The sequence below is a fragment of the Mus caroli genome, unplaced genomic scaffold, assembly GCF_978045245.1.
Source record: "Mus caroli unplaced genomic scaffold, Mus_caroli_1 scaffold_82, whole genome shotgun sequence".
Lineage (NCBI taxonomy): Eukaryota > Metazoa > Chordata > Mammalia > Rodentia > Muridae > Mus > Mus caroli.
Window position 1 is genome coordinate 53,278 of NW_028227337.1, and position 23,717 is coordinate 76,994.

General features: G+C 38.2%; 1 protein-coding gene across 4 annotated transcripts in view; it reads right to left on the bottom strand.

The window, feature by feature from the left end:
• The window catches only part of LOC146999658 (vomeronasal type-1 receptor 4-like), a 35,529-nt gene extending 15,073 nt beyond the window's left edge, over window positions 1–20,456 (bottom strand). For 3 of the 4 annotated variants that reach the window (XM_085834468.1, XM_085834465.1, XM_085834466.1), the window contains exons 1-2: window positions 20,352–20,456; window positions 17,422–17,550 (exon numbers count right to left, since the gene is read on the bottom strand). In XM_085834468.1, coding sequence (XP_085690594.1) covers window positions 17,422–17,488 — 67 coding nt within the window. In that variant the 5' untranslated portion in view covers window positions 17,489–17,550; window positions 20,352–20,456. The remainder of the gene's footprint in view (window positions 1–17,421; window positions 17,551–20,351) is intronic. The other variant, XM_085834467.1, reaches the window with a different exon arrangement.
• Between the last annotated feature and the right edge of the window lie 3,261 nt (window positions 20,457–23,717).

Genomic DNA, 23,717 nt, shown 5'->3' on the forward strand with positions numbered 1-23,717 from the left:
AAGAGATGCACATAAACATACAATAAACCTACATAACTCCAAACAGATTGGGCAAGAAAATTCCTCCCTTCACATAATAGTCAAAACACCAAGTGCACAAAACAAAGAATATTAAAAGCAGTAAAGGAAAAATGTCAAGTAACATATAAAGGTAGACCTATTAGAATTACATCAGACTTCTCACCAGAAACTATGAAAGCTAGAAGATCCTGGGCAAATCTAATACAGACCCTAAAAGAACACAAATGCCAGCCCAGGCTACTATACCCAGCAAAACTGTCAATTACCATAGCTGGGGAAACCAAGATATTCCATGACAAAAACAAATTTACATATCTTTCCACAAATCCAGCCATTCAAAGAATAATAGATGGAAAACACCAACACAAAGAGGGACACTACACCCTAGAAAAAGCAAGAAATTAGTCTTCTTTCAACAAACCCAAAAGAAGATAGCCACACAAATGTAAAAGTAACATCAAATATAACAGGAAGCAACAAACACTACTGATTAACATCAACGGACTCAATTCCCCAATAAAAATACATAGACTAACATATTGGACATGTAAATAGGGCCCAGCATTTTGCTGCATATAAGAAATGCATCTCAGTGTCAAAGACCGACACTACTTCAGAGGAAAGGTCTAGAAAACAATTTTCCAAGCATATGGTTCCATGAAACAAGCTGGAGTAGCCATTCAAATATTGGATAAAATTGAGTTTCAACTAAGTTATCAAAAAAGATAAGGAAGGACACTTCATACTCATCAAAGGAAAAATCTACCTAGAAGAACTCTCAATTTTGAACATCTATGTTCCAAATGCAAGGATACCCACATTCATAAAAGAAATGTTACTAAAGTTCAAAGGACACATTGTACCTCACACAATAATAGTGGGAGACTTCAACACCCCACTCTTATCAACAGACAAATCATGGAAACAGGAACTAAATATAGACACAGTGAAACTAACAGAAGTTATGAACCAAATGGATTTAACAGATATTTATAGAACATTTCATCCTAAAACAAAAGAATATACCTTCTTCTCAGCACCTCATGGTACCTTCTCAAAAATTGACCATATAATCGGTGACAAAACATAGCTTAACAAATATAAGAAGATTGAAATAATCCCATACATCCTATCAGATCACCATGGATTAAGACTGGTCTTCAATAGCAACAAAAACAACAGAAAGCCCACATACACATTGAAGCTCAACCACCCTCTACTCACTGCTAACTTGGTCAAAAAAGAAAAAAAGAAATTAAAGACCTTTTAAAATATTATGAAAATGAAGGTACAATATGCCTAAACTTATGGGTCACAATGAAAGCAGTGCTAAGAGAAAAACTCATAGATCTGAGTGACTCCAAAAAGAGAATGCAGAAAGCATACACTAGCAGCTTAACAGCACATCTGAAAGCTCTAGAACAAAAAGAAGAAAATTCACCCAAGAGGAGTAGAGGGCAGGGAATAATCAAACTAAGGACTAAAATCAATCAAATAGAAACAAAAAGAACTATACAAAGAATCAACAAAACCAGGAGCTGGTTCTTTTAGAAAATCAACGAGATAGCCATACTAATCAGATAGCCCTTAGCCATACTAATCAGAGAGCACAGAGACAGTATCCAAATTAACAAAATGAGAAATAAAAAGTGAGACATAACAAGAGAAACTGAGGAAATTTAAAAAAAATCATCTGATCCTTACTACAAAATCCTATACTCAACAAAACTGGGAAATCTGGATGAAATGGACAATTTTCTAGACATATGTAGAATATCAAGATGAAATCAGGATCTGAAAAATGATCTGAACAGTCCCATAGCTCCTAAAGAAATAGAAGCATTCATTAAAAGTCTCTCAACCAAAAAAGCCCAGGACCAGATGGGTTTAGTGAAGAATTCTATCAGACCTTCAAAGAACTCCTCATACAAATATTCAATCCATTCTACAAAACAGAAACAGAATGAACACTACCCAATCCATTCTATGAAGCCACAGTTACGCTGATACCAAAACCTCACAAAAACCCAACAAACATTAAGAACTTCAGACCAATTTCCCTTATGAATATTGGTGCACAAATACTCAATAAAATTCTTACCAGATGAATCCAAGAGCCTATCAAAATGATCATTCATCATGATCAAGGGATTTCCCTCAGGGATGCCCGGATGGTTCAATATACTGAAATCCATCAGTGTAATCTACTACATAAACAAACTCTAAAGAAAAAAACCGACAAGCCTCTTCCGGTCAGAAAAGCACCAGGGTAGCTAGGGCACAGGGTCGGCTGACACTCGCCAGCTACCCACAACACCCGCCACAGGATCTTAAGACTTCTGGTGAGTGGAACACAGCTTCTGCTCCAATCCAATTGCGTGCGGGACCTGAGACTGCATTAGTTAGGGAAGCAGAAAACCGGCCTGAGTAGGGCCACAGGCCTCTTCTGGCCTGACCAGCACCGGAGTAGCTAGAGCACAGGGTCAGCTGACACCCGCCAGCTACCCACGACTCCCGCCACAGGATTTTGAGACTGCTGGTGAGTGGAACACAGCTTCTGCTCCAGTCCAATCACGCGGGAACTGAGACTGTTTTGGTTGGGGAGGCAGAAATCCGGCCTGAGTAGGGCCACAAGCCTCTTCCGGTCAGAAAAGCATCAGGGTAGCTAGGGCGCAGGGTCGGCTGACACTCGCCAGCTACCCACAACACCCGCCACAGGATCTTAAGACTTCTGGTGAGTGGAACACAGCTTCTGCTCCAATCCAATTGCATGCGGGACCTGAGACTGCATTAGTTAGGGAAGCAAAAAACCGGCCTGAGTAGGGCCACAGGCCTCTTCCGGCCGGACCGGGGTAGCTAGAGCTCAGGGTCAGCTGACACCCGCCAGCTACCCACAACCCCCGCCACAGGATTTTGAGACTTCGTGTGAGTGGAACACAGAGTCTGCTCCAATCTTTAAACAGTGACAAAGATAACAACTAACCCCAGAGATTACCAGATGGCGAAAGGTAAACGTAATAATCTTACTAAAAGAAACCAAGACCACTTACCATCATCAGAACCCAGCACTCCCACTTCGCCCAGTCCAGGGCACCCCAACACACCGGAAAAGCTAGACCCGGATCTAAAAGCATATCTCATGATGATGGTAGAGGACATCAAGAAGGACTTTAATAACTCACTTAAAGAATTACAGGAGAAGATGGCTAAAGAGTTACAAGTCCTTAAAGAAAAACAGGATAACACAATCAAACAGGTAGAAGTCCTTAAAGAAAAACAGGATAACACAATCAAACAGGTAGAAGTCCTTAAAAAAAAACAGGAAAACACATCCAAAGAGATGATGGAAATGAACAAAACCATACTAGACCTAAAAAGGGAACTAGACACAATAAAGAAAACCCAAAATGAGGCAACACTGGAGATAGAAACCCTAGGAAAGAAATCTGGAACCATAGATACGAGCATCAGAAACAGAATACAAGAGATAGAAGAGAGAATCTCAGGTGCAGAAGATTCCATAGAGAACATAGGCACAACAATCAAGGAAAATGTAAAACGCAAAAAGATCCTAACTCAAAACATCCAAGAAATACAGGACACAATGAGAAGACCAAACCTACGGATAATAGGAGTGCATGAGAATGAAGATTTTCAACTCAAAGGACCAGCAAACATCTTCAACAAAATTATAGAAGAAAACTTCCCAAACCTAAAGAAAGAGATGCCCATGAACATACAAGAAGCCTACAGAACTCCAAATAGACTGGACCAAAAAAGAAATACCTCCTGACACATAATAATCAGAACAACAAATGCACTAAATAAAGATAGAATACTAAAAGCAGTAAGAGAAAAAGGCCAAGTAACATATAAAGGCAAGCCTATCAGAATTACACCAGATTTTTCACCAGAGACTATGAAAGCCAGAAGATCCTGGACAGATGTTATACAGACACTAAAAGAACACAAATTCCAGCCCAGGCTACTATACCCAGCCAAACGCTCAATTAACATAGATGGAGAAACCAAATTATTCCACGACAAAACCAAATTCACACATTATCTCTCCACGAATCCAGCCCTTCAAAGGATAATAACAGGAAAAAACCCATACAAGGACAGGAACCACGCCCTAGAAACAACAAGAAGGTAATCCCTCAACAAACCTAAAAGAAGACAGCCACAAGAACAGAATGCCAACTTTAACAACAAAAATAACAGGAAACAACAATTACTTGTCCTTAATATCAATGGACTCAACTCCCCGATAAAAAGACATAGACTAACAAACTGGCTACACAAACAAGACCCAACATTTTGCTGCTTACAGGAAACTCATCTCAGAGAAAAAGATAGACACTACCTCAGAATGAAAGGCTGGAAAACAATTTTCCAAGCAAATGGTATGAAGAAACAAGCTGGAATAGCCATTCTAATATCTGATAAGATTGACTTCCAACCCAAAGTCATCAAAAAAGACAGGGAGGGGCACTTCATACTCATCAAAGGTAAAATCCTCCAAGAGGAACTATCAATCCTGAATATCTATGCTCCAAATACAAAGGCAGCTACATTCATTAAAGAAACTTTAGTAAATCTCAAAGCACACATTGCACCTCATACAATAATAGTGGGAGACTTCAACACACCACTTTCACTAATGGACAGATCATGGAAACAGAAACTAAACAGGGACACAGTGAAACTAAGAGAAATTATGAATCAAATGGATCTGGCAGATATCTACAGAACATTCTATCCTAAAACAAAAGGATATACCTTCTTCTCAGCACCTCATGGTACCTTCTCCAAAATTGACCACATAATTGGTCACAAAGCAGGCCTCAACAGATATAAAAATATTGAAATTGTCCCATGCATCCTATCAGATCACCATGGACTAAGGCTGATCTTCAATAACAAAATAAATAATAGAAAGCCAACCTTCACGTGGAAACTGAACAACACTCTTCTCAATGATACCTTGGTCAAGGAAGGAATAAAGAAAGAAATTAAGGACTTTTTAGAGTTCAATGAAAATGAAGCCACAACATACCCAAACTTATGGGACGCAATGAAAGCATTTCTAAGAGGAAAACTCATAGCTCTGAGTGCCTCCAAAAGGAAACTAGAGAGAGCACACATTAGCAGCTTGACAACACACCTAAAAGCACTAGAACAAAAGGAAGCAAATTCACCCAAGAGGAGTAGACGGCAGGAAATAATCAAACTCAGGGGTGAAATCAACCAAGTGGAACCAAGAAAAACTATTCAAAGAATCAACCAATCAAGGAGCTGGTTCTTTGAGAAAATCAACAAGATAGATAAACCCTTAGCCAGACTCACTAGAGGGCACAGGGAAAGCATCCTAATTAACAAAATCAGAAATGAAAAAGGAGACATAACAACAGATCCTGAAGACATCCAAAACACCATCAGATCCTTCTACCAAAGGCTATACTCAACAAAACTGGAGAACCTGGATGAAATGGAGAAGTTCCTAGACAGATACCAGGTACCAAAGTTGAATCAAGATCAGGTTAATGATCTAAACAGCCCTATATACCCCAAAGAAATAGAAGCAGTCATTAATAGTCTCCCAACTAAAAAAAGCCCAGGACCAGATGGGTTTAGTGCAGAGTTCTATCAGACCTTCAAAGAAGATCTAATCCCAGTTCTTCACAAACTATTCCACAAAATAGAAACAGAAGGTACTCTACCCAACTCAATCTATGAAGCCACAATTACTCTGATACCTAAACCACAAAAAGACCCAACAAAGATAGAAAACTTCAGACCAATATCCCTTATGAATATTGATGCAAAAATCCTCAATAAAGTTCTTGCTAACCGAATCCAAGAACACATCAAAACAATCATCCATCCTGACCAAGTAGGTTTCATTCCAGGGATGCAGGGATGGTTCAATATACAGAAATCCATCAACGTAATCCGGTATATAAACAAACTCAAAGACAAAAACCACATGGTCATCTCGTTAGATGCAGAAAAAGCATTTGACAAGATCCAACACCCATTCATGATAAAAGTCTTGGAAAGATCAGGAATTCAAGTACCATACCTAACCATGATAAAAGCAATCTACAGCAAACCAGTAGCCAACATCAAAGTAAATGGTCAGAAGCTTGAAGCAATCCCTCTAAAATCAGGGACTAGACAAGGCTGTCCACTTTCTCCATACCTATTCAACATTGTACTTGAAGTCCTAGCCAGAGCAATTCGACAACAAAAGGAGATCAAAGGGATACAAATTGGAAAAGATGAAGTCAAAATATCACTTTTTGCAGATGATATGATAGTATATCTAAGTGACCCTAAAAATTCCACCAGAGAACTCCTAAGCCTGATAAACAGCTTCGGTGAAGTAGCTGGATATAAAATTAACTCAAACAAATCAATGACCTTTCTCTACACAAAGAATAAACAGGCTGAGAAAGAAATTAGGGAAACAACACCCTTCTCAATAGTCTCAAATTATATAAAATATCTTGGCGTGACTCTAACTAAGGAAGTGAAAGATCTGTATAATAAAAACTTCAAGTCTCTGAAGAAAGAAATTATAGAAGATCTCAGAAGATGGAAAGATCTCCCATGCTCATGGATTGGCAGGATCAACATTGTAAAAATGGCTATCTTGCCAAAAGCAATCTACAGATTCAATGCAATCCCCATCAAAATTCCAAATCAATTCTTCAACGAATTAGAAAGTGCAATCTGCAAATTCATCTGGAATAACAAAAAACCTAGGATAGCAAAAACTCTTCTCAAGGATAAAAGAACCTCTGGTGGAATCACCATGCCGGACCTAAAGCTCTACTACAGAGCAATTGTGATACAAACTGCATGGTACTGGTATACTGACAGACAAATAGACCAATGGAATAGAATTGAAGACCCAGAAATGAACCCACACACCTACGGTCACTTGATCTTCGACAAGGGAGCTAAAAACATCCAGTGGAAGAAAGACAGCATTTTCAACAAATGGTGCTGGCACAACTGGTTGTTAACATGTAGAAGAATGCGAATCGATCCATTCCTATCTCCTTGTACTAAGGTCAAGTCTAAGTGGATCAAGGAACTTCACATAAAACCAGAGACACTGAAACTTATAGAGGAGAAAGTGGGGAAAAGCCTTGAAGATATGGGCACAGGGGAAAAATTCCTGAATAGAACAGTAATGGCTTGTGCTGTAAGATCGAGAATTGACAAGTGGAACCTCATGAAACTACAAAGCTTCTGCAAGGCTAAAGACACCATCAATAAGACAAAAAACCACCAACAGATTGGGAAAGGATCTTCACCTATCCTAAATCAGATAAGGGACTAATATCCAATATATATAAAGAACTCAAGAAGGTGGACTCCAGAAAGTCAAATAACCCCATTAAAAAATGGGGCTCAGAACTGAACAAAGAATTCTCACCTGAGGAATACCGAATGGCAGAGAAGCACCAGAAAAAATGTTCAACATCCTTAATCATCAGGGAAATGCAAATCAAAACAACCCTGAGTTTCCACCTCACACCAGTCAGAATGGCTAAGTTCAAAAATTCAGGTGACAGGAGATGCTGGCGAGGATGTGGAGAAAGAGGAACACTCCTCCATTGTTGGTGGGATTGCAAGCTTGTACAACCACTCTGGAAATCAGTCTGGCGGTTCCTCAGAAAATTGGACATAGTACTACCGGAGGATCCAGCAATACCTCTCCTGGGCATATATCCAGAAGATGTCCCAACCGGTAAAAAGGACACATGCTCCACTATGTTCATAGCAGCCCTATTTATAATAGCCAGAAGCTGGAAAGAACCCAGATGTCCCTCAACAGAGGAATGGATACAGAAATTATGGTACATTTACACAATGGAGTACTACTCAGCTATTAAAAAGAATGAATTTATGAAATTCCTAGCCAAATGGATTGACCTGGAGGGCATCATCTTGAGTGAAGTAACAAAATAACAAAAGAACTCACACAATATCTATTCATTGATAAGTGGATATTAGCCCAAAACTTAGGATACCCAAGATACAAGATACAATTTGATAAAGGCATGAAACTCAAGAAGAATGAAGACCAAAGTGTGGACACTGTGCACCTTCTTAGAATTGGGAAAAAAACACCCAGGAAAGGAGTTACAGAGACAAAGTTCGTAGCTGTGATGAAAGGATGGACCATTTAGAGACTGCTGTATCCAGGGATCCCTCCCATAATCAGCTTCTAAACGCTGACACCATTGCATACACTAGCAAGATTTTGCTGAAAGGACCCAAATATAGCTGTCTCTTGTGAGACAATGCCGGGGCCTAGCAAACACAGGAGTGGATGTTCACAGTCAGCTATTGGATGTATCACAGGGCTCCCAATGGAGAAGCTAGAGAAAGTACCCAAGGAGCTAAAGGGATCTGCAACCCTATTGTTGGAACAACATGATGTACTAACCAGAACCCCGGAGCTCTTGTCTCTAGCTGCATATGTATCGAAAGATGGCCTAGTCAGCCATCAATGGAAAGAGAGGCCCATTGGACTTGCAAACTTTATATGCCCCAATATAGGGGAATGCCAGGGCCAAAAGAATGGGAATGGGTGGGTAGGGAAGTGGGGGGCGCTATGGGGGACTTTTGGGATAGTATTGGAAATGTAATTGAGGAAAATATGTAATAAAAATATAAAAAAAAAATAAAAGAAAATGAAGCCACAACATACCCAAACTTATGGGACGCAATGAAAGCATTTCTAAGAGGAAAACTCATAGCTCTGAGTGCCTCCAAAAAGAAACTAGAGAGAGCACACATTAGCAACTTGACAACACACCTAAAAGCACTAGAATAAAAGGAAGCAAACTCACCCAAGAGGAGTAGACGGCAGGAAATAATCAAACTCCGGGGCGAAATCAACCAAGTGGAAACAAGAAGAACTATTCAAAGAATCAAACACTCAAGGAGCTGGTTCTTTGAGAAAATCAACAAGATAGATAAACCCTTAGCCAGACTCACTAGAGGGCACAGGGAAAGCATCCTAATTAACAAAATCAAAGGAAAAAGGAGACATAACAACAGATCCTGAAGACATCCAAAACACCATCAGATCCTACTACCAAAGGCTATACTCAACAAAACTGGAGAACCTGGATGAAATGGAGAAGTTCCTAGACAGATACCAGGTACCAAAGTTGAATCAAGATCAGGTTAATGATCTAAACAGCCCTATATACCCCAAAGAAATAGAAGCAGTCATTAATAGTCTCCCAACCAAAAAAAGCCCAGGACCAGATAGGTTTAGTGCAGAGTTCTATCAGACCTTCAAAGAAGATCTAATCCCAGTTCTTCACAAGCTATTCCACAAAATAGAAACAGAAGGTACTCTACCCAACTCATTCTATGAAGCCACAATTACTCTGATTCCTAAACCACAAAAAGACCCAACAAAGTTAGAAAACTTCAGACTAATATCCCTTATGAATATTGATGCAAAACTCCTCAATAAAGTTCTTGCTAACCGAATCCAAGAACACATCAAAACAATCATCCATCCTGACCAAGTAGGTTTCATCCCAGGGATGCAGGGATGGTTCAATATACGGAAATCCATCAATGTAGTCCAGTATATAAACAAACTCAAAGACAAAAACCACATGGTCATCTCGTTAGATGCAGAAAAAGCATTTGACAAGATCCAACACCCATTCATGATAAAAGTCTTGGAAAGATCAGGAATTCAAGTACCATACCTAACCATGATAAAAGCAATCTACAGCAAACCAGTAGCCAACATCAAAGTAAATGGTCAGAAGCTTGAAGCAATCCCTCTAAAATCAGGGACTAGACAAGGCTGTCCACTTTCTCCATACCTATTCAACATTGTACTTGAAGTCCTAGCCAGAGCAATTCGACAACAAAAGGAGATCAAAGGGATACAAATTGGAAAAGATGAAGTCAAAATATCACTTTTTGCAGATGATATGATAGTATATATAAGTGACCCTAAAAATTCCACCAGAGAACTCCTAAACCTGATAAACAGCTTCGGTGAAGTAGCTGGATATAAAATTAACTCAAACAAATCAATGGCCTTTCTCTACACAAAGAATAAACAGGCTGAGAAAGAAATTAGGGAAACAACACCCTTCTCAATAGTCTCAAATTATATAAAATATCTTGGCGTGACTCTAACTAAGGAAGTGAAAGATCTGTATAATAAAAACTTCAAGTCTCTGAAGAAAGAAATTTGAGAAGATCTCAGAAGATGGAAAGATCTCCCATGCTCATGGATTGGCAGGATCAACATTTTAAAGATGGCTATCTTGCCAAAAGCAATCTACAGATTCAATGCAATCCCCATCAAAATTCCAACTCAATTCTTCAACGAATTAGAAAGTGCAATCTGCAAATTCATCTGGAATAACAAAAAACCTAGGATAGCAAAAACTCTTCTCAAGGATAAAAGAACCTCTGGTGGAATCACCATGCCAGACCTAAAGCTTTACTACAGAGCAATTGTGATAAAAACTGCATGGTACTGGTATAGTGACAGACAAATAGACCAATGGAATAGAATTGAAGACCCAGAAATGAACCCAAACACCTACGGTCACTTGATCTTCGACAAGGGAGCTAAAACCATCCAGTGGAAGAAAGACAACATTTTCAACAAATGGTGCTGGCACAACTGGTTGTTAACATGTAGAAGAATGCGAATCGATCCATTCCTATCTCCTTGTACTAAGGTCAAGTCTAAGTGGATCAAGGAACTTCACATAAAACCAGAGACACTGAAACTTATAGAAGAAAGTGGGGAAAAGCCTTGAAGATATGGGCACAGGGGAAAAATTCCTGAATAGAACAGCAATGGCTTGTACTGTAAGATCGAGAATTGACAAGTGGGACCTCATGAAACTGCAAAACTTCTGCAAGGCAGAAGACACCATCAATAAGACAAAAAACCACCAACAGATTGGGAAAGGATCTTTACCTATCCTAAATCAGATAAGGGACTAATATCCAATATATATAAAGAACTCACGAACGGTAGACTCCAGAAAGTCAAATAACCCAATTAAAAAATGTGGCTCAGAACTGAACTTAGAATTCTCACCTGAAGAATACCGAATGGCAGAGAAGCACCTGAAAAAATATTCAACATCCTTAATCATCAGAGAAATGCAAATCAAAACAACCCTGAGATTCCACCTCACACCAGTCAGAATGCCTAAGATCAAAAATTCAGGTGACAGCAGATGCTGGAGAGGATGTGGAGAAAGAGGAACACTCCTCCATTGTTGGTGGGATTGCAAGCTTGTACAACCACTCTGGAAATCAGTCTGGTGGTTCCTCAGAAAATTGTACATAGTACTACCGGAGGATCCAGCAATACCTCTCCTGGGCATATATCCAGAAGATGTCCCAACCGGTAAGAAGGACACATGCTTCACTATGTTCATAGCAGCCCTATTTATAATAGCCAGAAGCTGGAAAGAACCCAGATGTCCCTCAACAGAGGAATGGATACAGAAATTATGGTACATTTACACAATGGTGTACTACTCAGCTATTAAAAAGAATGAATTTATGAAATTCCTAGCCAAATGGATGGACCTGGAGGGCATCATCTTGAGTGAAGTAACACAATCACAAAGGAACTCATACAATATGTATTCACTGATAAGTGGATATTAGCCCAAAACTTAGGATACCCAAGATATAAGATACAATTTGCTAAACGCATGAAACTCAAGAAGAATGAAGACCAAAATGTGGACACTGTGCCCCTTCTTAGAATTGGGAACAAAACACCCATGGAAGGAGTTACAGAGACAAAGTTTGGAGCTGTGATGAAAGGATGGACCATCTAGAGACTGCCGTATCCAGGGATCCATCCCATAATCAGCTTCTAAACGCGGACACCATTGCATACACTAGCAAGATTTTGCTGAAAGGACCCAAATATAGCTGTCTCTTGTGAGACGATGCCGGGGCCAGCAAACACAGGAGTGGATGTTCACAGTCAGCTATTGGATGTATCACAGGGCTCCCAATGGAGAAGCTAGAGAAAGTACCCAAGGAGCTAAAGGGATCTGCAACCCTATAGTTGGAACAACCTGATGAACTAACCAGTACCTTGGAGCTCGTGTCTCTAGCTGCATATGTATCAAAAGATGGCCTAGTTGGCTATCAATGGAAAGAGAGGCCCATTGGACTTGCAAAGTTTATATGCCCCAATATAGGGGAACGCCAGGGCCAAAAGAATGGGAATGGGTGGGTAGGGAAGTGGGGGGCGCTATGGGGGACTTTTGGGATAGCATTGGAAATGTAATTGAGGTAAATATGTAATAAAAATATTAAAAATTAAAAAAAAAGAAAAAAATACACAAACATTTCATTAGATGCTGAAAAAACATCTCATCTGACAAAATTCAAAATCCATTCATGATAAAAATCTTGGGAAGATCAGGTATTCAAGATCCATATGTAGAGATAGTAAAAGTAATATACAGCAAACCAGTAGCCAACAACAAAGTAAATGGGGAGAAACTTGAAGGAATCACACTAAAATCAGGGACTAGACAAGGCTGCTGTCTCTCTCCCTACCTATTCAATATAATACGTGAAGTTCTAGCTAGAGCAATTAGACAACAAAAGGACTTCAAAGGGATACAAATTGAAAAGGAATAAGTCAAAATATCACTGTTTGCAGATGATATGGTAGTATATTAACGTGACCCCAAAAGCCCCACCAGAGAACTCCTAAACCTAATAAACAACTTCAACAAATTGGCCGGACATAAAATTAACTCAAACGAATCAGTAGCCTTCATATACTCAAAGGATAAACAGGTTGAGAAAGAAATTAGGGAAACAACATCCTTCACAATAATCACAAACAATATAAAATATCTTGTTATACTCTAAGCAAACAAATAGAATATCTGTATGACAAGAACTTCAAGTCTCTGAAGAAATAATTCGAAGAAGACCTCAGAAGATGAATAGATCTTCTTTTAGTATAACTAAAATCCCAGGATAGTGAAAACTATCCATCCCTGATCTCAAGCTGTAATAGAGCGCAGTACTGATAATTACTGCTTGGTACTGGTACAGTGACACAGGCAGGTAGTTCAATGGAATAGAATTGAAGACCTAGAAATGAAACCACACAACTGTGGTCACTTGATCTTTGACAAAGCATCTAAAATCATCCACTAGAAATAAGACAGCATCTTAAACAAATGATGCTGGGTCAACTGGCAGTCAACATGTAGAAGAATGCAAATTGATCCATTCTTATCTCCTTGTACAAAGCTTAAATCCAAGTGGATCAAGGATCTCCACATAATATCAGATATACTAGGACTAATAGAAAGGAAGTAGGGAAAAGTCTCAAACTCATGAGCACAGGGGAAAAGTTCCTGAACAAAAGACCAATGACTTATGCTCTAAGATCAAGAATTGATGAGTGGGGCCTCATAAAATTGCAAAGCTTCTTTCTGTAAAGCAAAGGACACTCTCAATCAGACAAAATGGCAACCAACAGATTGGGAAAAGATCTTTACCAATCTCACATCTGATAGTGGGCTAGTATATACAAAGAAATAAAGAATTTAGACTCTACAGAACCAAATAACCCTATTAAAAAATGGGGAACAGAGCTAAACAGAGAATTCTCAACTGAGGAAACTCAAATGGCCGAGAAGCATATAAAGAATTGTTCAACATTCTTAGTCATCAGGGAAATTTAATTCAAAACGACCCTGAGATTCTACCTCACATCAATCAGAATGGCTAAGATCAAAAACTCAGGTAACAGCAGATGCTGTCAAGGATGTATAAAAGAGGAATACTCCTCCATTGATGGTGGGATTGCCAGCTGGTATAACCACTCTGGAAATTGGTCTGGTAGTTTCAGGAAATTGGACATAATACTACCTGAGGACTATACCACTCCCTGGCATATACTCATAAGACATTTCAATATGCAATAAAGAGACATGCTCTACTATGTTCATATCAGCCGTATTTATAATAGCCAGAAGCTAGAAACAACCCAGGTGTCCCTCAACAGAGGAATGGATGCAGAAAATGTGGTACATTTAAACAGTGGAGTACTACTCAGTTATTAAAAGTAGTGACTTCATGAAATTCGCAGACAAATGGATGAATCTTGAAAATATCATCCTGAGTGAGGTAACACAATCACAAAAGAACACACACAGTATGTACTCACTGATAAGTGGATATTAGCCCAACCATTTGGAGTGCCCAAGATTCAATTCATGGACCATATGAAGCCTAAGAAAAAGGAAGGCCAAAATGTGGATGCTTCAGTCCTTCTTAGAAGCGTGAACAAATTACTCTCAGGAGGAAATATGGAGACAAAGTGAGGAGCAGAGACTAAAGGAAAGGCCATCTAGAGACTGCCCCACTTGGGGATCCATCCCATATACAGCCACCAAACCTGGACCTTATTGTAGGTTGCTGGGAAGTGCATGCTGGTGGAAGCCTGATATGGCTGTCTCCTGAGAGGCACTGCCAGAGTCTGACAAATACAGAGGCAAATGCTCTCAGCCAACCATTGGATTGAGCATGGGGGTCCCCAATGGAGGAGTTGGAGAAGGGACTGAAGGAGCTGAGGGGGTTTGTAGCCTCACGGAGGGAGCAATGGTGACAACAGGCCAGACTTCCCCAGAGCACCCAGGGATTGGATTACCAATGAAAGAACACACATGGAGAGAACCATCATGTTGTCTGCATACGTGGCAGGGCATGGCCTTATTAGACATCAGTGGAAGGAGAGGCCCTTGGGCCTAAGAATGTTTGATGCCCCAATGTCAGGGAGGGAAGACCAGAGTGGGTGGGTTGGGGAGCACCCTCATAGAAGCAGGGGCAGGGGAACTGGATAGAGGTTTCCGAAGGGGCAACCTGGAAAGGGGAAAACATTAAAAAATGCAAATAAGGAAAACATCCAATAAAAAATTAAGATAGTTAAAAGTGCCAGTTACCAGAAAATCAAATAACCCCATTAAAAAACTGGGGCTCAGAGCTAAACAAAGAATTCTCACCTGAGGAATACCGAATGGCTGAGAAGCATCTGAAAAAATGTTCAACATCCTTAATCATCAGAGAAATGCAAATCAAAACAACCCTGAGATTCCACCTCACACCAGTCAGAATGCCTAAGATCAAAAATTCAGGTGACAGCAGATGCTGGCGAGAATGTGGAGAAAGAGGAACACTCCTCCATTGTTGGTGGGATTGCAAGCTTGTACAACCACTCTGGAAATCAGTCTGGTGGTTCCTCAGAAAATTGTACATAGTACTACCGGAGGATCCAGCAATACCTCTCCTGGGCATATATCCAGAAGATGTCCCAACCGGTAAGAAGGACACATGCTCCACTATGTTCATAGCAGCCCTATTTATAATAGCCAGAAGCTGGAAAGAACCCAGATGCCCCTCAACAGAGGAATGGATACAGAAATTATGGTACATTTACACAACGGAGTACTACTCAGCTATTAAAGAGAATGAATTTATGAAATTCCTAGGCAAATGGTTGGACCTGGAGGGCATCATCCTGAGTGAGGTAACACAATCACAAAAGAACTCAAATGATATGTACTCACTGATAAGTGGATATTAGCCCAGAAACTTAGTATAGCGACATATAAGATACAATTTGCAAAACACATGCAACTGAAGAAGAACGAAGACCAAAGTGTGGACACTTTGCCCCTTCTTAGAAGTGGAAACATTCACCCATGGAAGGAGTTACAGAGACAAAGTTTGTAGCTGAGACAAAAGGATGGACCATCTAGAGACTGCCATATCCAGGGATCCATCCCATAATTAGCCTCCAAACGATGACACCATTGCATACACTAGCAAGTGTTTGCTGAAAGGACCCAGATATAGGTGTCTATTGTGAGACTAGGCCGGGGCCTAGCAAACACATAAGTGGATGCTCACAGTCAGCTATTGGATGGATCACAGGGCCCCCAATGGAGGAGCTAGAGACAGTATCCAAGGAGCTAAAGAGATCTGCAACCCTGTAGGTGCAACATTATGAACTAACCAGTACCCCGGAGCTCTTGACTCTAGCTGCATATGTATCAAAAGATGGCCTAGTTGGCCATCACTGGAAAGAGAGGCCCATTGTACATGGAAACTTTATATGCCCCAGTACAGGGGAATGCCAGGGCCAAAAAGTGGGAATGGGTGGGGAGGGGAGTGGGTGGGGAGGGTATGGGGGACTTTTGGGATAGCATTGGAAATGTAATTGAGGAAAATACGTAATAAAAAATATTTTAAAAAAAAGTGCCAATTAAAGTTGCATAGAATATCATGAAATAAGGACCCTTATACAGACAGTAAAAGAAGTAAAATGTTGCAGTAACCATTAAAATTAGTACTGTTTTTTCCTGAAATAATTGACTAATTATAACCTAGTTCCAGTTATAATGTTACAAAGGCCATGGGACTTGAAAGGATTCAAAGCCACACTGGGAATGACCAGTTTTGAGTAAAATGAGTAAATAAAGGATCTGAGTTTCTGTGTCATTACCCTGCTTAACCTCAGAAGTTCTCAGGAAGAATTTGAATATACAAAATCATAATTTCTAGAATGTTTGTTTAGGAGGACTCTGTGGTTAGAACTTCTGATCCTGGATGACTTCTGTAGAATTCATATTCACATGTAGAAAACAGGATTGCATTTATATACCCTAACCATGCACAAAAATTAATGCTAAATTATTCAAACACCGAATGCTAAAACTCTTACTGGAAAGTATAAGTGATTCAAGATACAGGTAGAGGCAACAGGACTACCTGTTGTCAAGAACAGTGACAATCTACCAAAAAATTGAGTTGTGACTGTGTGAAACTAAAAGTTTTTGGCCTTTAAGAATAAGTGACTGCGGAATGAAAATATTACCTACTAAGTGGGAGATAAACATTGATTTCTGCAAGTCAATTAGGAGATTAATACCTAAAATTTATAGAGTAAAATAATGATTAAACTCTCTCTTCACAAACTTTCAGTCAACATACATGGTAATAAAATAGGCACAGATTCCTTTAAATATTTAGAAATGTACAAGTAAATGCTTTTTAAAATTGTTCAACATTAAAAGCTTTCTAGGAAATGAAATTATAAATACTTTGAGACATTGCACATCTTAGAGTGATTATCAAGATAAGAAACAATAAAAATGCTGACCACGATGGGGATATAATCATTATTATATACTGGTATGAGGACAAATTACTACATTTACTATAGAAATAAATATAAAGATATCTTAAAAAATTAAAAATAGAATTACCATATAACATAGTTATTTAATTTCTGTGCTATACGGAAAGAACTCAATGTCCTACCATAAAGATGCCTCCACATCCATATAAGCTGCTGTTTTATTCTCAATAGCAAAATGATGATGCCCATCTTTGATGTTCATCAGCACATAAAGCCAATAAGGAGTATCTGTACAGTGGAATTGTGTTCATCTATAGATAGAAATGAAATTGTGAAAAAATATTGAGATACTAGGTGGACTTGCAAACAATTCACAAAGGTTAGAGAGGAAGGAAATCTAAGGTCACATGCCATTTGTCAAACAGGGACATTTGCATATGAATGTAAGTGGAGAGAAAGTGGTTTGGACTATGATAGCAGAAAGAAGATCAAAAGATGCAAAGAAATGACATGTTGAGGAATCCAGGGAGAGTAAGAGAGCAAATGTGGCATTAAAATGAAAAAGATTATAAAGTATGTATAGAAGTGCAAGGAGATATTGGGAGGACTGGAGAAAAAATGTTAAAGAAAAGAATAAAAATAAATTTGTTTGAAAATCTCATAATAAAATTAATACTATGTATGATGATTAAAAAATTAAAAACCAAACCAAAAGTGGATTATTATTTTATACTAAGTATGGCCACTGAATAATGACAGTTCTTATAGTCAAAGCAATTTTAAAAACTCACATGCAATACTTATATTATCATGACCATTCTTGTGGTTTTTTTATCCTCTCTGGCAAAAATGTGCATTCTTCTTTATTTTATAGAATATATTTCAAATGTTAATTATTTTATTCCTAAAAGAAATGCTTTTTATAAGATATTTCTTATGCTTTATTAATTTTGTTACTTATATAATACATTTCTGGAAGAAATTATGATGGAGTAATAACTTATGCATATAAAATATTTTTAAATGGAAGAGGAATTGCTATTTGAACAACTACTTCTACTCTTGCTATGATTCAAACAGAAGTAAAATTAGAGTCTTGAATAAATACTACCTTTGTTACTTCCACAACAGAACTTTCCAAAGCAGCTGAAAGATGCAGTCATTACACGTGCACATCAACAAACAATCACATGAAGAAAGCATGATATATTTATACAAAGGTATATCATTTGTCCTTTGGAAAGAATTTTAATACATACTACAAGATAAATTACCACTATAGTTCCTGTGTTAACTCCCATGGTCAATTATACTTCTGTTTGATTCCATCTAGTGGTTGGTGTAACCAGAGTGAACAACTACAAAGCTACAGAAGTTAAGCTGATGAGACCCATCAAGACTACTCAGCAGGTACATATTCTTTCCAAAAAGCCCAATGCCTAGAATTTAATCCATGGACCCATGAGGTGAAAGGAGTGAACCAGTTTCATAAATGTGTTCTCTAAAATCCACACATGTGTGTAGTCTTAGGTACGTAAGCCCTCACCTACAGTAAATAAATCATGTAATGAAAATTTGAATGACAGAATAATGACTGATGGAGAAGCAAGGAGAGGATAATGCATGTTTATTTCATCCACACAGAGTTTTGCATTTGTGATGAAAATGTTCTGGAGCTTCCCTCCAGAATAATAGGATTCTTTTTCTCATGATTGAACTTAGGAAATCCAAGGTTGTTAACATTGAAAATGTTTGTAACTTGACTTTTAAGTTTTACAATAAGGGCATTATGGTTTATAAGCGAGGAAGGAGTTCTTGCTATATTGTATGATAAAGTTTGCTGTTGTTGTTTGGGGGGGGGTTCACTTATTAACAGCAATCCCTGACCTCAGGAAGATTTATGATAGCTTCTGAAACTTCCAACCAAAACATGAGGAACACAGAAAGCCAAATATCTGTGTACATTTTTTCAGAAGTGGACATGCTAAACTCTTTACATCACAAGAATACTGTGTCTGCAGGCTTTTTCTAACAACAGGTAAGCTGGGGTCCTATATAAACCATTGTAGGACTGACTGCATTAAGTGTAACATAGAAGCAGAGCTAGGAAAATATCTATTAAATTTCAAAATAGCTGAACTATCAAGAAATTAAACATCCTTCTGGTATACATTTACTGTCTGATTGTAAGTCATACAAATTTTAACTCAATCTACAATCTTCCACAAAATTCCCTTTTCTTCATAGAAAATTACCCTATAATTCTATCGTTGATAAAACAATTACAATTAATATTTCCACTATTATATACAGCCCACTATTATATTACATCTATTCAAACACAAACATGGGATTTAATTTTTCATAAGTATACAAATCTGTGAGAAGAAGTATTTAAAGTAATAACACTTCAAACTACTTAGCATAAGATGGGCATGTATCTCATGGCTTGTCATGCTGTTGCAAGGCCCTAGGTGTGATCCCTAGTGCCCATAGTTTTTTTTTTAAAGAGAAAGATTCCAAGTGATTCCTTCTTTTAAAAATAAAAACTAAAAAAAAAAAAAAATGCAAAATGAGATGTAGGTGAGAAAGATGGAGATAGAGACAGAGACAGAGGTTAATTGAAGGAACTAAAGAAGAAAATGAGGTTGTATTAGTGATAAGAGAGACTCAGAACCTTCTTACAGGAGGAGCAGGGTTTACACAGCTTAGGGAAAACTCGAGAACGTATACTCTGTTCTGAGTTGAAAACACCTGCAATTCCACCCAAAAGTCCATTCCAATCCCCACTTGCTAAACAATACCGGAGAACCTTTTCCCTACCTTGTTGCTTTGAGATCTTTTCCTTCCTTCTATCCTCCTTCCCTTCCTCTGTCTCTCCTTCCATGTCTCCATCCTTCCCTTCCTACCTTCCTCCCTCCCTACTTCTCTCCCCTCTCTGTCTCTGTCTCTGTCTGTATGTCTGTCTTCCTCTTTTTCCTCTTACCCCCTTTTCTTCTTCTTTCTTCCTTCTTCTCCTATGCAGCATTCATGAAGAGCAGGAACATGGATTCCCCTGGGATTGTTTTCTAATGTCTTTAGTTTTTATTAGCCCTATGCTCTGGACACTCACCTCAGCCCTGGATGACCCCATGATGAGGGTGGTCACTATCAGAAGTAAGTGTGTACTGAAACTGTTGTAAGACTCTGTCCCTCACTTAAAGGTTTAAGATCTCCTGGTATTCTTTCCCAAAAGAATGGTGATTTTCAACTCAACTCTATACTTATGATTACAACATCTCCACAAGGATCTGAAGTAACTTTTAATTACCTTTCTAACAGAAAATAATTTTAAAAAGTAAACAAAATAAGAAGTTCAAAGTAAATGAGCTACTTCTTCAAGGAAGTAATTAGGAATCTGGACAGGAACTTTTCTGTCAGTCCTGATTAGTGGCAGAGAGGTGTACATAACTTCTTCCCTATTAAAGTACAAGCAAGTTACATGGCCTTGTCCCTGGAGGGCCTTTCCATATAACCTAGGCAACCCAGACAATTTCAGTATTCCAAATTCCTTTGATCCCAAAGAAATTCAGGACAAAGGGCTAACTGAATTGCCTATTAACATATCAGAGCAGAGGCTGGCTGCCAGGATCTCAGCAAGCAAGTCCATCTTGGCTTAGAGGAGTCCTGGCTCCTCTAAGCATTTCTCAGCCCAGTCCCCTACCCTAAACCTCTGTTGCCTATGAGCCTCATTTCTTTTCCCTTGCTTCTCTTTCCTATAAGCCCAGACATTTTTACCATGTGCTCTTTGTTCCTTGGTTCTTCTTTTGGTTCTCCTTCTATTCTTTCTTGTCTTGGCACTGTGTCTTTTGCTTCTGTTAGGTGCTCTCTCCTCTCTCTTCTCTTTTTCTTACTCTACCCACTTCTCTCACCCATCATGGCCCATGCAGTCAACTGCCCATGTACTGCACTACCTTCTCAATCTGCTTTCAACTCTTTCTGATACATCTGGATATTTTATACCACATATATACAATATAAACCTTTTCCTAAATGATCCCTTGTATTGTTCATGTCCACATTTCCAATAAAAATGTCCACATATTAGGAGGTATGGGAGAAGAGAGCGCTCATAGATCTGTGTGCAACATATCCTTAAGGTAAAAAATTTCGAAATGATTCATATAAGCTGTGTGTGTGTGTCACTTTTGTTGGCTTCTATGTGGCAGTGAATCCATTACATAGCTATTAAAGAATTTATATAAATAATTGATAGCTTAAATTTTTTTAACATGAGCTATAATGAAGGAGGTTGTTGTGAACTTTGCTTTTGTTTAATTCAGATATATATATATATATGTAAAATATATATATTAAACTGAATATATATGATATATATACATATATATATATATTCTTGTTTTCTAAAGATGCTTTGAGATCAAAGCTTAAGCTTTGATTAAGTATAACTATATATTGGAATTTCCCTTTTGCAATATATGACAGAAGATTTAAGAAATAATTACAATAGTAACAATATTTCAAGAGCCATAACTAAGATTTGCTCTTTGATCTGTCTTTGTTGATGCTTCACGGTGGCTGAATTTTGATCTGTTTTCTATTACATGGTTTGGAAATTCATGCTATTACAATAGCACTTATTACTTTTACAGAGGAATAGGTTGAGCTTCAAGGACTCAGTGGATAAAGCCATCCCTGATGAATCTACACTATATTCTGACCCCTATGGGTAACAGGAGAACAAGTGGTACACAAATAAATATAGAGCAAAATAGTCATATATATAAAAGTAAAGCTTTTTTTTTTAAGATAGTTAACTAGTCACCGGAGAGCTTTATTTGCTTGAGTTTTTTTTCTGCAAAAACATGACGCATTCTGACTAAGTGTGAGGTGCTTAAATCACAGAAATGTCTTCTTCCTTTGCCAGCTACTCAGAGAAGGAAGATGAATGTGCCTAAAACCTAACCGCTCTAATCATTGAGGGAAAATACCCAATAATTCCCTTGAAGAATTAAAAATAATAGATCTACATGTCTGTTTCTCACTCATTGACATAAACAGTTTTTGGATATACAATAATTTCCTTCAGATAAAACTTTTATTATTTAATTAGTTAAACTATCTTAATAAATTTGTGAAAATTTGTAGTTCTGTACTTAGGATTTGAAGCAGAGGGCCTCATAATGAACATAAAGTTTGGGAGTAAATAGCACAAAAAATATTTCAGCATTCAAAAGTGTACTAGAAAGAGGAAACTCTGATTACATAAGGAATCATATTTGCACAGGGTATAGAGAATGGGAACACTCCACCTAGCAAGGGAAAGCCTCTGTATAAAGTGATTTCCCTCCATACAGCAGTAAGCAGCTTCCATATAATAGGAAGCAGACACAGGAGCAATAAAAGGGGATAACATTTGAAATGTAAACAAAGAAAATATCCAATTAAGAAGGAAAGAAAAAGGAAGGAAAGAAAGAAGAGCAATGAGGTAGCAGTCATAAGCTATTCTTCTATACCTAATTAAAAACAAAATTAAAAGGAAAAAAAAAAAGAATTAGCCTCCATATAGAGAGAACTGTCTGTCTCTCCTAGAAGAACTTGGCTCCCACTACACATGAACATCCCCTAGGTTCTTACTTCAAAACCTAGAAAGAAACACAAATTACTCCAATCCATGCATTTCTTCAGTATGCTATTCAGAATGTCTTCATAAGAAAGAAAAGATACTCAAATGCTGAATCCCACTAACATAATGTGTCCTGATGCATATGACTCAGAATATCCTGTGATTGTGATCATAATCTTAGTACACAATTTATAAATTTCTTATTCCATTGTTTATTTCCAAAATGAACAACTATTCTGCCTGTCACACCATCTATGTTAAGGATTAAGAATTACTTTGAAGTCACCTTGCATTAACATTATTTTGGTTAAAAACAAGAATAACTTACACAAACAAATTCAAGAAAACTATTAAGAGTATTTGTGAGGAACTTTTTCCATAATTCCTTGGAGTGTTCCATGTATTCCAGAAAGAAGCACCGAGGAGGCAAATGTTCAGTGCTAAACCATATCCTATCCAGTATTGGAGAAGACATGAAAATTCAATACTTTCTTTTATTCAGTTGACTTGTGTTGTAGTGAGTAATTCTACATAACCAACCTATTAAAAACTTTTATACATACATGCAGGCAAAACATTCGCACCCTGCAAAGAAAAACAAAACACAGCAAAAAATTTACCGGTTGGGACATCTTCTGGATATATGCCCAGGAGAGGTATTGCTGGATCCTCCGGTAGTACTATGTCCAATTTTCTGAGGAACCGCCAGACTGATTTCCAGAGTGGTTGTACAAGCTTGCCCAGATGTCCCTCAACAGAGGAATGGATACAGAAATTATGGTACATTTACACAATGGAGTACTACTCAGCTATTAAAAAGAATGAATTTATGAAATTCCTAGCCAAATGGAT